This window comes from Erithacus rubecula (genome assembly GCF_903797595.1).
Source record: "Erithacus rubecula genome assembly, chromosome: 14".
Taxonomy (NCBI): Eukaryota; Metazoa; Chordata; class Aves; order Passeriformes; family Muscicapidae; genus Erithacus; species Erithacus rubecula.
Genome location: NC_136666.1, coordinates 19014955 through 19029493, shown reverse-complemented (window position 1 = coordinate 19029493; position 14539 = coordinate 19014955). Strand labels below are relative to the sequence as shown.

The 14539-nt window shown below is 67.5% G+C and overlaps 4 protein-coding genes across 5 annotated transcripts; 2 read left to right on the top strand and 2 right to left on the bottom strand.

Annotated features, from left to right (window-relative positions):
* On the top strand, positions 1-2462 carry LOC306807743 (uncharacterized protein). Its single transcript, XM_079317604.1, has 2 exons — positions 1-1303; positions 1668-2462. The coding sequence occupies exon 1, from the start codon at positions 331-333 to the stop codon at positions 1243-1245; it is 915 nt and encodes a 304-aa protein (XP_079173730.1). The 5' UTR covers positions 1-330; the 3' UTR covers positions 1246-1303; positions 1668-2462.
* A 362-nt stretch (positions 2463-2824) lies between these two features.
* On the top strand, positions 2825-5284 carry LOC306808114 (gonadotropin-releasing hormone II receptor-like). 2 transcript variants are annotated; one of them, XM_079318318.1, is made up of 4 exons: positions 2825-3080; positions 3513-4033; positions 4345-4549; positions 4672-5284. In XM_079318318.1, exons 1-4 carry the CDS (start codon positions 3038-3040, stop codon positions 5106-5108), a joined length of 1206 nt encoding a protein of 401 aa, XP_079174444.1. In that variant the 5' UTR covers positions 2825-3037; the 3' UTR covers positions 5109-5284. The 2 variants fall into 2 exon arrangements, with proteins under 2 accessions (XP_079174444.1, XP_079174443.1); XM_079318317.1 differs by having other exon boundaries at positions 3495-4033.
* A 655-nt stretch (positions 5285-5939) lies between these two features.
* TMED3 (transmembrane p24 trafficking protein 3) lies at positions 5940-8785 on the bottom strand. Its single transcript, XM_079318345.1, has 3 exons — positions 8375-8785; positions 7479-7727; positions 5940-7063 (listed from the first exon to the last, which is right to left on the bottom strand). The coding sequence occupies exons 1-3, from the start codon at positions 8597-8599 to the stop codon at positions 6827-6829; spliced, it is 711 nt and encodes a 236-aa protein (XP_079174471.1). The 5' UTR covers positions 8600-8785; the 3' UTR covers positions 5940-6826.
* A 704-nt stretch (positions 8786-9489) lies between these two features.
* ANKRD34C (ankyrin repeat domain 34C) lies at positions 9490-11250 on the bottom strand. The gene is made up of 2 exons (XM_079318338.1): positions 11161-11250; positions 9490-11044 (listed from the first exon to the last, which is right to left on the bottom strand). Exon 2 carries the CDS (start codon positions 11008-11010, stop codon positions 9493-9495), a length of 1518 nt encoding a protein of 505 aa, XP_079174464.1. The 5' UTR covers positions 11011-11044; positions 11161-11250; the 3' UTR covers positions 9490-9492.
* Between the last annotated feature and the right edge of the window lie 3289 nt (positions 11251-14539).

The following is a 14539-nucleotide window of genomic DNA, read 5'->3' as shown; positions in this document are numbered from 1 at the left end:
CCACAACACCCCCCTGCACCCGCAGTGCTGCCCGTGCTGCAGCCCCACTGCAGCTCCCCCCATGCAGAGACCCCCGCTGCAGCTCCCGCGGGGGTCCCAGCCCCGTCCCAGCCCAGCGCGGGGCCGAGGGGCAGCACCGAGCAGCTTCACACCTCCGGGGTGAAATTCGTCACCCCGCGTTCACAGCCGCGGCCCCGGCCCCCCCCAGACCCTCGGCCTTTGAAGTGCTGCTCCTGCAGCCACCAAGGTGCCTCTTCACACCTCCGGGCCGGCATAAAGCCGGGGCGACCCGGAGCCACCGGCACTCAGCTCCCAGCCTCCGGCGCTGCCATGGCCCACGGCCGCACGCTGCTCGCCCCCGCCGCGCTGCAGGGCTGGGGCGACCCTCCGGACCCGCTGGGCTACAGCAGCAGCTCTCCCGCAGCATCGCCCGACTCCTGCGGGCTCGCGTCCCCCGCCGCCGCCCGGGGACCCCGCCGCGGGCACGCCGCTCGGCCGCGGGGCAGGAAGGGGGCGCGGGGCGGCGGGGGCGCGGGGGTCCCGCGGCAGAGCGCCAGCGAGCGGGAGAAGCTGCGGATGCGGCGGCTGGCGCAGGCCCTGCTGCGGCTGCGGCACTACCTGCCGCCCGCGCTGGCCCCCGCCGGGCACACCCTCACCAAGATCGAGACCCTGCGCCTCGCCACCCGCTACATCGCGCACCTCTCCGCCCTGCTGGGGCTCGGCCGGGGGGCGCCGGCCCCCCGCCACTGCCCGCTGTGCCCCCGGGGGCTGGGGTGCTGCCAGGACACGGAGCCCCGGGGTGCTTCGTCTCCCGGTGCTGCGGGCTGGGGGTCACCTCCCATGGCGGGGACCCCTCCCGGCGTGGGGAGGGGCGCCTGGGGGTCACCTCTCTGCAGCCCTGCTGCGGGCACTGCCCCAGAGCTGATTGGGGCTCCGGAGATGGGGTTAGAGACCTGGGGTTCACCCCCCTACACCCCTGCTGCAGCGACCCTCCCAGATGTACTTGGGGGTCCGAACATCGGGATGAAGACCTGGGGCTCTCCCTCCTACATCCCTGCGACCGGGACCCCTCCAGAGCTGCTTGGGGTTTCCAACGTCCAGACGGAGACCTGGGCGCCACCCCCCTACATGCCCGCAGTGGGGACCTCCTCAGATCTGAACAAGGCTGTCACCTCCAGCGCGTCCCCCTGGCTGACCCCTCCCCACTCGGCAGGGGCTGCGGCCCCCCCCGCATCTCTCCGGTGATGTCCTGGACACGGGACTGGTGCTGTCAGAGTTCGCGGGCACAGGGACAGTCACCCAGGTACGTGCTGGTGGGAATTGGGGTCACTCTCAGCATGGGGCTGGCATGGGGCAGGAATCAACCCTCCTCCTCTTGGTGTGGGCAGTGCAGGAACTGGTTTTGTGGTAACAACAGCCCTGTCTGGGGTGGGGAATGGAGGGGTGAGCCCTGCTCTGTGCAGCGGGTCAGGTGGATCCCCCAGCCTGCCCCATCTTTCCCGGTGCTTCCCTCCCTCGTGTTTGTGAGGATCCCGTTAGTGGGCACAGAATGGGCTCCGTTGCTCGTCCCTGCCCAGGAGCACTTTCAGAGGGTGGGCTGTCACTGCCACGACCCCAGCCCTGCCTGCACCTCTGGCTGGCTGCTCACCCTGCCCTCCGTTCCCCAGGATCTCTCCGCGGACCTGCTCTCGCTGCTGGAAGCTCTGTTCCCACCACAGCCCAGATGAGACCCCGGGCCTGGAGCACCCTCAGCCCCATGATGTCAGTGTCCCTGCAGCCTGGGACACGCAGCTCTCGGGACAGCTGCAGGAACGAGCTGCCCGCCGGAGCCTGGAGCCGTGCTGGACGCGCCGGGCGGCGGCTGGATGTGAATAAACCCTTGTGAATAAGCCCTCTCTGAGTGTCCGTGTGGCTGCTGCCAGGAGCTGGGCATGGGGTGGGGGTTGGCATGCCTGGACCCTCCTCAGGGCTGGGGGCTGTGGCACCAGCTGGGAGAGCAACTTGGGGAGGGTATCAAGAGAGGCACTGCCATTGCCCTGGGGCCTCACCCCGCCGGGAAGGGATGAGGATCCCCAGCACCCTCCAGGTCTAGCCTTCTCACCTGTGGGAGCTCCCAGTGCACAGTGAAATGGGAAGACTTGGGGTCCAGCTCGGTGTGGGGATGGGGCTGAGCCCACGGGCTGGAGACCCTGCCAGGAGCAGAGTGTAGGAGCCTGTGGTGGGGACCCTATGCCCCCAGCCCCCTCGGTGGCTCCCCGAAGTCTGGGGTCCCCATTAGCAGGAGGGTGTTGGGACCTGGCAGCCATGTGCTAATGTGTCGGGGGAGTATCCTCCCAGCTCTGGGGTCTGGGGTGAAGGGCGGGGGGTTAATGAACCCCACAGAGTGTGAAAGGACTCTCTAATGAGGTTAATATCCTCTGCTGGGGCGGAGGAGGGGGTGACAGAACGGGAGACAAGCCTTTGAGATGTAAAGCAGCCCCCTGCCCTGCCCTCTCCTAGGCTGCAGCCCCTGCTCTCCAGCCGGGGCTGAAGGGACCTGGGCACATGCTCCAGCCATGGGGACACTGCCGTGGGGATGATCCCAGCCTGGGGGAGCAGCTGGCAGTCACAGGGCTGCGAGGAGGCACCTGTGGGTCCCTGGGCCCCCCAGATGCTGCACCTCAATGCAAGGAGACCTTGTGAGCTCTGACACCCAGCCCTGGCAGCAGCAGTGCCAGACCTGGGGGGCACTGGAGAACCCCCTGGGCTGGGGGGCTCCCTCCCACAGATGTGGGGCACATCCCGCCGTGTGAGCAGCACACATGCTTACGTGTGTGTCCGTGTGCCGTGGGTGGCAGGGGAAGGACCGTGCTGTTCCGAGCTGCTGGCGACGTCAAGGACCATTCAGAGCCGCCAAGGGCGCCCACGCCGCAGCAGCTGCAGGCGCTGGCTCTGTGCAGCACCTGCCCCAGTACCTGCCCCACTCCCCTCGTGCCCCGCAGCAGATGCAGGAGCCCTCAGCACAGGGCCTCGGCGCTGTGTGAGCACCGGCCCTGCCATGGCCCGGCTGGGGGACGCCAGGCAGGACACCCTGGATGCAGGTGAGGCGGGGGAAGGCGTGTCTGGTCCTCAGGGCGCGATTGTTGGCCCGGGTGGGGTCACCCCCCCAGAGAGGATCATGAGGAGTGCTCTGGGCAGACAGAGGGGCACAGCAGTGATGGCCCGAGGTGGGTGGCGTGTTGGGGTCAGCTGCCATTTGTGCTCCTCTGCCCTGCTTGGCGCCAGGGACCCCACAGCTCTGGGGGTATGGAGGGGCTCTGGAGGCTGCTGGAGGCTCTGAAGTAGCAGCAGGAAGCAGCGAGCATGCAAGGATGGAACACGGGGAAGGGAGCTCAGAAATGTGATGTTGGGCACTGGGGCCCTGGGCAGGGGTCTCTAGGGGCCAGGACCCCCAGTGCTGCCCCTCCCAGAGCCCCACCCCAGGGCTGCCACTGCCCCTTTGCCCGTTGCGGCAGGTGTGGGCCACCCTGCAGTGGGAAACACCAGCGTGGAGCCCCCCAGCATCACCCCCCGTGAGTGGAGCTGCTCCTGGAGCCCCCCCGAGGAGCAGGGCGAGGAGCCCCTGCGCCTGCCCACCTTCTCCCCGGCCGCCCAGGTGCGCGTGGCCGTCACCTTCGCCCTCTTCGCGCTCTCGGCCGGCTGCAACCTGGCGGTGCTGCGGGCGGTGGGGGGCCGGGGCAGCGGCCGGCGCCCCCACATCCGCCTGCTGCTGCGGCACCTGGCGGCCGCCGACCTGCTGGTCAGCCTGCTGGTCATGCCGCTGGACGCCGTCTGGAACATCACGCTGCAGTGGCGGGCGGGCGACCTGGCCTGCCGCCTGCTGATGTACCTGCGCCTGCTGGCCATGTACGCCTCGGCTTTTGTCACCGTGGTCATCAGCCTGGACCGGCAGGCGGCCATCCTGCGCCCGCTGGCCATCGCCCGCGCCCGCGCCCGCAACCGCGCCATGCTGCAGGCGGCCTGGGCGCTGAGCGCGGGGCTGGCCGTGCCGCAGGTACCGAGCCCGGGGACAGAGCCCCAGGGGACAGAGCCCCGGGGGGCTGGGGACACTGTCGGGGCTCACTGCCACACCTGCAGGGTGGGCACGGAGAGCCCCGTGGGGTGGGCACGGAGGGTTGGCAGCAGAGCGGCAGTGGCGGGGATCCCCCTCACCCAGCTCTGCCCGCTGTCCAGAGCCAGGGCAGGGCTGAGAACAGCTCCCACCCCACGGCTGTAGGTCTGAGGGGTCCCTGCTTCGCGCTCCAGTGCCCTCCCTGGCTCGGGAGGCACAAACCCCACCAGCCCCGTCCCCTCTGTCATGTGCAGCTGTTCCTGTTCCACACCATCACCCTGCGCCCCCCGCACAACTTCACGCAGTGCACCACGCGGGGCAGCTTCCCCCGGCGCTGGCACGAGACCCTCTACAACATGCTGGGCTTCGCCTGCCTCTTCCTGCTGCCCCTGCTCATCATGGTCTGCTGCTACGCCCGCATCCTGCTGGAGATCTCCCGCCGCATGGGCTCCGGCCTCTGTGAGTGCCCGGCGCGGCGGGACTCGGCCCCGTGCCCGGGGCGGCTCCTGTCTGCAGCTCTGCGGGACCCCCAGCTTTCCCCCAGGGCCGGGGTCCCTGTGCCAGCCCCTTTCCCCCTCCAGTCTCCTCGCAGGACGCGTCGCTGCGCTGCTCCAGGAACAACATCCCCCGCGCGCGGCTGCGGATGCTGCGGATGAGCCTGGTCATCGTCTCCTCCTTCATCCTCTGCTGGACCCCCTACTACCTGCTGGGGCTCTGGCACTGGTTCTGCCCCCGCGCCATGGAGGAGAGGGTCTCGCCGGCCCTCAGCCACATCCTCTTCATCTTCGGCCTCTTCAACGCATGCCTGGACCCCATCACCTACGGGCTCTTCACCATCCCCCTCCGGGGGCGCTGGGGCTGCCCATGCGGGCACGGCCCCCCGGCCCAGCCCCCCTCCCCGGCCACCGGCTCCTTCCGCTGCTCAGCCTCCTCCCTGCCGGCCCGGCGGGGCGCCCAGGGCGTGAGGGGGTCCCGGGGGGCTGCCAGGGACACCTCCTGTCACAGCAGCTCCCTGTGACACCGCGGGGGTGCTCAGGGCAGCAGGAGGGCCGGGTCAGCACAGTGCAGTGGGGGTGGAGGCACTGCCTGTCTCTCCCTGCTCCCTGGAGCGCCTGGGGCTGGTGGGGGTGCCCCGTCCCCTCTCCCTTCTCTGTGCCCTGAACAGCAATAAAGTGTCCTATGGCCACCTCTTGTCCCCCCGTGTCCCCAGCTGGCAGCTGAGCTGGTGTCTCCAGAGCCCCTGACCCTCTGGGGTCACAGCTGCCCCTGACCCCACCAAGAGACCCCAGGAAGGGCATTCAAGGCCACCCACAGCCTGGCCAGGGCTGGGTGCTCCCCACCCTGCCCATCCCCACGGGGCTCTGTGTCCCCGCGGGAGCAGGTGGCAGTCCCAGGGTGCTGCTGCTGCGGGCTCTGCTCCAAACGGGAGCTGCTGGCCCCTGCCCAAGGCTGCTGGCAGGCACACGGGCCACTCCTCCCGCCGGCAGCAGCTGCCCCAAGGCCAGCGCTGATGGTGGAGCCAGCACAGCCGCCGGGGCACAGAGAGCTGGGCGAGGGCTGCCCCAGCACCAGGGGAGTTGCCAGAGTGAGGGACAGCCCAGCAGAACTGCCCTGGCATCCCCCAGCCTCAGGAAAGGGAGCACAGAGCTGGGCTCTGCCCGGGGCTTTCCTCAGTGGGAACCCATCACAACCCACTGACAGTGCAGCCTCACACCAGGGCAGGGGTGCTGCTCCTGCTGAGGGGTCTCTCTGGCTCCAGTCTGTGCCAGCAGCAAGCTCAGCTGCAGAGGGCAGGGGGGGCAAGGCAGGAGGGCAGGCAGAAGCTGTGCCCACAAACGGCAGTGCCAGCCATGCTTGCAGGGATTTATTTCAAAGTGGCAAAAGTCGAGTGGAGTTGCTGCAGCTCTGAAAAATGATCTCACATCTGCTGGAGAACCAGAGCACCAGCACACCAGCCACTCTCAGGGGCGTCACCCCAGGCTCTTGGGGGAATCTCCATTTTGTGGGGCTCCAGGGATTGAGGGGCTGCAGTCCCAGGTGTGTGTGTGGGTCCTCTGTGCTTCTGGGGCCGGGATGGGGCTGCCTTGGCACAGGGTGTCCACGGGGTGAGGGGAATGCGTGAGGGGCTGAGCCTCAGGCACAGACTGGTGTGAATATGAAAATACCACCTGGTAGGAGCACACCACCTGCTGCCAGCCTGAGAAATGCTGGAGGGGAGGGGCTGCTAGAGCCAGAGGACCCACCCAGCAAAAAGCCTTCCCTTGCTAGATGCTGCTGTTGCTGTGGCCCCGCTGCTGAGAGCACTCTGCCCACCACAGGACAGCTGGGTGCAGACAGAGACCCCCAGCCCAGGAGCAGCTCTCCTTGGGCTGAGGGCACTGCGTGGTGCCGAGTGGGCCAGTGCTGCCCCAGATGGGCCAGTGGTGCCCCATGCCCTCGGTGGCTGCACAGGGCTCCGAGGGGCAGCGTGGTTATGGCAGTCACATTGCAGTCACGAGGGTGCCCCAGTGCTGATGCTGCTGCTGGTCCCAGCCGCTTCCCAGAGAGCCAGAGAATGGGGACAGGGTGGCCAGGCGAGGGGACAGGGCAGGTGGGAGGTGATGCTGGGGGACTCCTGTGTCCCCCAGCTCAGCAGGGTCGCCCCTGCTCCCACCCCCCGCCTGCCCACGGCACAGACCAGAGCAAAGTGCGACCCAGGGCCGCCCATCCCCGCTCCCCTCGGGCACACACGCAGCTCTAGGTGCCAGCCCTGCCACTGCTGGGTCTCTTCTCAGTGAAGAAGCTCTTGAGCAGCATCACCTGCCCGATGCTGACCACGAAGAGGATGAGGGTTTCCCCCACCGACCAGTAGGAGACGCGTCCATTGAGCTCCTCCGCCCGGCTGCGGTCCTGCGCCTCCCGCAGCCGGTAGTGGGTCTGGGAGTCGATCACCGCGTTCAGCATCTCGTGGATGGTCACACAGGCGGATTCCAGCTGGGGACAAGGACAGGAGAGCCCTGTCGCTTCTGCCATGGCACAGCTGAGGGAGCCCAGGGCCGTGCCAGGACACTGGAGAGCAGGACAACAGGGTCTGTGCTGTAGGTTCCCTGCCAGACCCCATCCAGGGTGGCACCCGGACACCCAGCCCAGAGGCTCACGCCAAGGTTGGAATGGCTGATGCAATTCCCCCACGTGGGTTGGCCATGGGCTGTGGAGCCCAGGGGAGCCCAGGCCCAGCACAGCCCCCCTGGCCAGGCAGAGGATGTGGTGTGTGCTGGGGCCGTTGGCTGGCGGTTAGCACTTCTGCATCCAGCCGAGGAGGAGGGGGACAGGTCCCCAGCTGCCATCCCACACGGCTGCTTGGGGTCTGGGCAGGGCCCTCCCTCCCTCCTTTCCTCCCGGGACCCACCTGTGTCAGGGCAGTGACACGGTTGTTCATGTCGGGCAGGATGGGCGGCTCATCGCCCACCTGGAAGTCGAAGTAGACAATTTTGTGGGAGAAGGTGGAGAACTCGTTGCTGAAGCAGAAGGTGTAGACGCCCTTGAGGTCGGTGTGGTGTGAGAAGCTGTCGTACTGCTTCTTGGTCTCCTGGTAGATGGTCTTGCCGTTGGGGTCCTCCACGTAGCAGTCCACATCATAGTGTCCCCCGCTGATCACCTGAGGGGGACGTGTGTTCAGATGGCACATGCCAAGCGACGTGGCAAGGGCCCCCTGACCCTGCCCAGCCCCACAGCCCTGTGAGAGGCCAGCGGGCACCATGCCCACGGGATGGGGCCCAGGCCAGGGGAGCCCTGGGGACGCTGTGCACCACAGTGCCAGCAGATCAGGTGGGGTGCCCATGGCTCAAGTGGGGTGCCTGGAGACAGGGACTGCCCCCATGACCCAGGTCAGGGCATCCATGGCTGATGTGGGCACATTGCAGAGCTGGCTCTCAGGTGGACAGTGCTGGGCATGGGCTGGGGTTGGGAACAGCTCCTAGTGCAGCACGGAGGCAGCTGGGGTGTGCATGGGAGGGGGCAGCTGCAGCCCTGCCTGCCTGGGGCTCTGCAGGGCACAAGATGGGAGTGTGGACAGAGGCACGGGCAGGTGCATGGGCAGAGACAACAGTGGCACATGGGCAGCGGTGTGGGCAAGGGGCCACGGGCACTGGGGCACAGGCAGGCACATGGGCACGGACCAGACATGGGAAGGGACACAAATGGGGTGCCCAGGGAGGGGTTCCTGGCAGGGGTAGGGGCAGGGGGTGCAGGCACGGAGCATGCAGGGCTGCAGGAAGATACCTGCAGGTACAGGCAGAAAAGTACCTGATAGTCGAGACTGAACTTGATGCCGCTCTCCAGCTCCTGGTGGAAGCAGCGCTGGGCGCTGTCGGGCAGCTCCAGGGTCAGCTCCGTGCCGCCGGCCCCCAGCGCTCCCAGCAGCGCCGCCAGGCACAGCATCCGCAGCGCGCCCGGCATCGCGATCCGCACCGAGCCCGGCACTGCGATCCGAACCGAGCCCGGCACCGCGATCCGAACCGAGCCCGGCATCGCGATCCGCACCGAGCCCGGCACCGCGATCCGAACCGAGCCCGGCACCGCGATCCGAACCGCGCCCGGCACCGCGATCCGCACCGAACCCGGCACCGCGATCCGAACCGAGCCCGGCACCGCGATCCGCACCGAACCCGGCACCGCGATCCGAACCGAGCCCGGCACCGCGATCCCGGCTCGGCCCCGCACCGATCCCGGCTCGGCCCCGCACCGATCCCGGCTCGGCCCCGCACCGCCCCCCTGACGTGGCGCTTCCGCTGCGAACGGGGCGGGCCGGGGCGGCACCTCCGGCCCCGGGGCGGGGATCCCGGGAACGTTCCACCGACCGCGGCACCCCGGGACCCCCCGGCAGCCCGGGTCCAGCACTCCGGCACCCCGGCGATCCCCTCGGCGCCCCCGGGCACCCCTGGCCCGGCTGGTGCCGGGTCCACGCGAGACCAGCCTCCGTCCTAAGCTGAGCGCTTTATTAATGCAGTGCAAAACTAGCGCAAAAATCTCCCTCTCCCGGAGCACCCACACGCTCCGTGCCCGGACCGTGTCCCCGCTCCTCAGCCTCCGCAGCACCGAGCCCCTTCCCCTCCTGGAAGAGAGGAAGAGATCACCACCGGGAGGGGGTTCGGTGAGAGAACGAGCGGGATGTAAGAAAAGCGGATTGCAGCGAGTGAGGAGTAAGTGAACCGCGGGTGGGATCCTTGGCACGGAGCTTGGCGATCGAGGACGGCGGGGATCGCTCTCCCAGTCAGCTCCGAATTCAGCCCCTGGGCTCAGGGCTGAACCCCCCTGCCACCAGCGTGTCCCCGGAGCCAGTGCCCGCTCTGCGCGGGGACCGTCCCGTTCCTGCGGGGACAGCGCGGCTCTGGCCACCTCCCCGCGAACAAACGGGGACACGGCTACTGCGCCACGACCTCCTCAAAGTCGGAGAGGTGCCGCATCTGCTCTGCCTGCATGGAATGTCTGCGGAGGAGCTTCCTGTGGGCTCTCAGATCCCCCCGCCGGGGCGAGCTGGGCGCGAGGGGCACCAGGGGCTTCAGCCCAGCCGCCAGCGGGGAGGGGGCTTTGCTGGAGCCAATGTCGGGAATCGGGGGGTTGGGGTTCACGTTCAGGGGGGGCAGATACCCTGGCCTCGTGTGGGAGATGTGGTCCAGCAGCAGGGTCCCGGAGCCTCGCCTCTCCAGCAGGCCGGGGGGCCGGCGCCGGGCGGTGCTGGGCGATGTGCTGGCGCTGCCCGAGGGGGAGCCGCAGGAACCGTCCAGCAGCGCCAGGTGCGACCCGCTCAGCTTCCTCCTCTCCGAGGGCCCCTTGCCCGTCTCGGTGCCCTGGGGGTCTCCGCTGTGCTCGGCGCCTGGCCTCCACCAGTGCGGGGTGTCCATCCCCGCGGCCGCGCTGCTGCTCTCCGGCTCCTCTGGCACCGTGGCGCTCCGGGACAGGCACGGGTGGCTGCTCGGGCTCTTCTCGTGCGTGCCTTTCCATGCCAGCGGCCCCGGTGCCTGCTCATCCACTGGGGGGAACAGAGAGGGGTCCCTCCCCTTGCTGCTGCTGCTGCGGGTCAGGGAGGGCTTTTTGGAGAGCGAGAGGTCGCCCATGCCCGTGACGAGCTCGCTGTCGGCGCACACCCGCGTGTCGTCGCGGTGACTCGAGGCCGCCAGCACCGAGGGTGCCACCAGACCCCAGGGCTCCGAGCGCAGCCGCTTCAGCCGGGGCAGCTGCGCTCTCCGGGCAGCGCCAGCCCTCTGGCCCGGGGAGGGCGGCTCGGTGTCCCCGGTGTGTGAAGGGTGTGGGGCCAGAATGCTGCTCTCCTTCTCGGCGGGGGAAGGTGCTGAGGTGGGAGTTTTGGGGTGAGCGCTGGAGGGGGCTGTGCCCTCCTCCGGGGGAGCCCTCTCCTTGAACTCCAGCGCAGGGGCGACGTTCAGGTACTGCTTGGCGGTCTTGGTGCCGGAGGCTGATGTGTCCATGGTGATGATGATCACCTCCTTCCCCTTGGCTCTGCAGGCGTTCACGAGGCGCTGCAGCACAGCCTTGTCCTCGGCATTGATGGCGTGGACCAGCGCCGAGGCTCCGGAGTGATCCTCCAGGCTGGGGTCAGCCCCGCTGTCCAGCAGCAGGGACACCACCTCGCCCCCCGCCCCTCGGATACAGGCGTGCATCAGCGCGGTTTTTCCGGACTTGTCCTGGATGTTGGGGTCGGCTCTGTTGTCCAACAGGTACTTCACCATCTTGGCCTTGTGGATGCTCTGCTGGTCCACGTGCGTGGTGATGCAGGCCACCATCAGCGCCGTCTCGCCCTTGTCGTTGCTCTCGTTGATGTAAGCCCCCCCTTCCAGCAGCAGCCGGGTCAGCCGCAGCCGCCCGAGCCACACGGCCTTCAGCAGGGAGTTGCCCCCCAGCTCCAGCTCCGTCACTTCGTCCATGGCTGCTGCTTTCCCCGGGTGATGGCAGTGGCGGCTGTGGGGGGGACCAGGGAGAAGAGCTGAGCCCCCCTGCTCTGTCCCCGCCTCCCTGGGGTGCCCTGCTCTGGGCACTGCCCTCATCCCGCTGTCCCTCCGGCCATGGCCACCCACCTTGTGCAGACACTGCCAATGGATCCCCAGGAGATCAGGGAGCTTCTGATGTTCTCTGCCGGCCTGCGGGTCTGGGGGTCACAACACGAAGCCCACTGGAGACGGTGTGAACTTCCCTGATGGCTTCCTGGGCTGGAGCCGGGATCTCTGCTCCCTCACCGCCGGAGGGATGGAGAAGCAGCCACAGTCGTGGTGTCTATTGTGTTTCTACTGTTCCCTGCTTCTACCGCCCCACGGCCCCCCTGCTGCCCCCGCTCCCTGCCTCACTCCTCAGAGCGTTCCTGGAGCCCTGAGCAGCCAGTGCCCCCAGAGTGGCCCTGGAGAGGGCACAACCCTCCCGGCCCTTCCCACCCCTCCGTGCCCTGCACGGGGATCCTGCGGCCCCGGACCTGCGGTCAGTGCCCACATCGCTCCCAGCCCCTCCCAAAGCAGCCCACGGTCCCGCTCCCTGCCCCTGAGCTCCGCCCGCCCCTTCCCGTGGGGACCCTCGGACCGGGGAGAACCGACTGGGGCAGAACCGACTCCCGGTTCTGCCGCACCTCTGCCGGTACCGGTGTCCCCCGCGCCCCTCTGAGCCGCGGCCACCCCGCTCCCGCTGCCGCCGCCCCCGGTTGCGGTGCTGCCGGCGGGGTGCGGCCGCTCTCCGGCCGGTACCTGCTGCCCGGTGCCCGTGTCGGCTCCGGCGCCGCTGGCCGGGGGTGGTGCCGCTGCCCTGTGCCGGTGCCGGTGCTGGTTTCGGTGCCGGTGCCGCTGCCCGGTGCCGGTGCCGGTGCCGGTTTCGGTGCCGGTTCCCGGCGCTGCGCGAGGAGGAGGGCGCGGGGGGGCGGCGCGTCCGCCCGCAGGTGGGTGCGGGGAGCGGCGGGCGGGGGTGTCCGTGTGCGTCCGTGTGCGGGGGGCGGCGGGGTCTGTGTGCGTGTCCCTGTCCGTGTGCTGGGGTCTGCAGGGTCCGTCTGCGGGGGGCTGTGTCCCTGTCCGTGTTCTGGGGGGCTGCAGGGTCTGTGTCCCTGTCCGTGTGCGGGGGCACCGTGAGCAGGGTGTGCGGGCAGAGCGTCTGTGCCCCCCGACGGGGGTGTCCGTGGGCAGGGCCGGGCTGTGGGGTCTGTGTGGGGGTCAATGTGAGGGTCTATGTGGGGGTCCGTGTGGGGGTCTGTGTCCCTGCTCCTGGGGCTCTCCAGACCCCGAACCGCTCTGAGCTCTCAGCTGTCCTCCCTTGGAGCAGGGGGATTTACCCCCCGAGCCCCCTCCGATGTTAATGACTCCGTGTTCAGCGCACATCTGGGCGAGCCCGAGGGCACAGCTGTACCCCGCAGGAGGAGCTGGGGTCCCTGTGCCCGCTCCCCGGGCACAACTGCCCTCAGTGCCGGGGCCACGCACCGGGACAAGCAGCAGTGTGCTCCTTCTCTGGCGCTCTCTTCTCCCCAGACCTCGCATCTGGGCAGGAACCTGCCTTCCCAGCAGCTTCCTCCACTTTCCTCGGTGTCTCTTTCAGAGCCTCCCAGCAGGAAGAAGGAATTTGGAGGGATGGTCACAGATGCCCCCGACCACCCCCCTAACCCCCATAGCTCAGCACTTCTGCAGACCTCACAGCCGTGAGGGTGTTTGTCATCACACCCTCCGTATCACATTAACATTTGGGGAAATTTCTCTTGTGGTTAATAAAATATAATCTAATATTGCAGAGCTCTTCATTCAGAGATGATGATGACAATGAGAATCAGAGCTAGCAGAGGAATTAAGTCAGTCTTGCTACATTAGGTAACATTTGGCAAACCTTATGGCGGGTTCCTCCTGACACTCCGCAGTACCTTCCTAAACTGGCCATAAACTCCCCAAAAATGTATTTATCTGTCCATTTTCTGATGCATGAGCACACCAGTGTACTTGTCAAAAATAAACACAGGAACTCCTAAAAGCAAAATAATATAAACACCTAAACAAAACAAACACCTTAAAAATAAACTCCTGGAAACCACAGATTTAGAAGAGACGAGCTGTGGTGGCAGGAGGGCCCCAGACTGGCCAGCAATGGGGTTTGAGGGGGTCTGCTCTGCTCCCAGGGCACCCCAGCATGGTCAGGGATGGGAACAAGGAGGGACAAGGTGGTTGTGGGGAAGAGGGAAGGTCCTGGTGATTGCAATTAGGAAAATCTTGGAAGTCAGGGCTGGGGAGCTGACACCCCCCTGTGAGTGCCCCTTCCCCCCTCACCCTTTGCTGCTCCTGGGAGCTGCCACCCGTGCTGGACCCCGGGCTGGAAAGCAGGAATGACCCATTTTTGAAGATGTTCCAACCCGAGGTTCCCTTTCCTGCTCCAGCTGCCAGGTGTCCACAGGGTGGGAGATGCCCCAGCAGGGAGGGGGGCATGGCCATGCCAGCTCCATTGTGCCAGTCCTGGGAGCTGGAAACTCTGTGGAGGAGCAGGAATGGCCCGAGCCTGCTGCCAGAGTGCCTCACATCTGCCCCAGCTGTGCCCTGGCTTTGCAGAGCCCATGTGTCCACCTTCCTTCATCCTCCTTGTCTTCCTCACCAGTGTCTCTCCATCCCTGAGATGCCATGGCAACGGGGCTGCAGGGATGGCTGCTGGAGAAGCTGCAGCTCTGTGCAGGGCTCTGAGCACGGGTTTGGTCTCAGCAGTGCCTGTGCAGCCTTGGGGGCAGCAGGACGGGCTCCAGACATGGTCAGTTTGGGACAAAACTGGGGTGGGGTGGCTTTGAGGTGGCTGCGTGCCACCACAGGGTGCTGTGCCCACATGGAGCGGGGTGTGCAGGGCTGGGCAGTGGCTGGAAGTGCTGCTGGTGATGCCAATCCCCTGTGGCATGGCTGGTACCCCAAACCCTCGCGTGGGCAGGGGCTCCTTTCTCCTGGCAGGACAGAGAGGGGCAGAGGTGACAGCAGTGTGCCACTGAAGAGGACAGCAGAGATGCTGGATGCTTTGTGGGGCCATCCCAGCACCTGGATGAGCAGGCAGGGAGCTGTCACCCCTTTTTATAAACTGCAGAGGTGGTGGTCAGAGTCTGGCCCAGCCTGAGGAAGGGGAGCTGCTCTCTGGGGCTGTGGCAGGGCTGCCTGGGCTCTGTGGGGTGCAGCTCAGGCTCCCAGGGCATTCCAGGGGCTGCAGTGCTGCCTTGGGGGGCTGAGACTCTGGGAGCAGGGTCAGGATGGGGAGGGGCTGTCGGCTCCGTGTTCTCCTCTCCCCTGGCTAAACAGAGCTGGGTTTTATCCCATCTCCTGCACCTCTGGGCTGTGGCTCAGGCACGGGGGTGCCAGTGCAGCCTGAACCAGCCCCATCTCACCGGTGCCGGCAGGGTCTATTCTGGGTGCTTTGCCGAGGGCTGTGTGAGTTATTCCTGCCAGCTCATCCCTGCGCGGCCGCCGCTCCGCC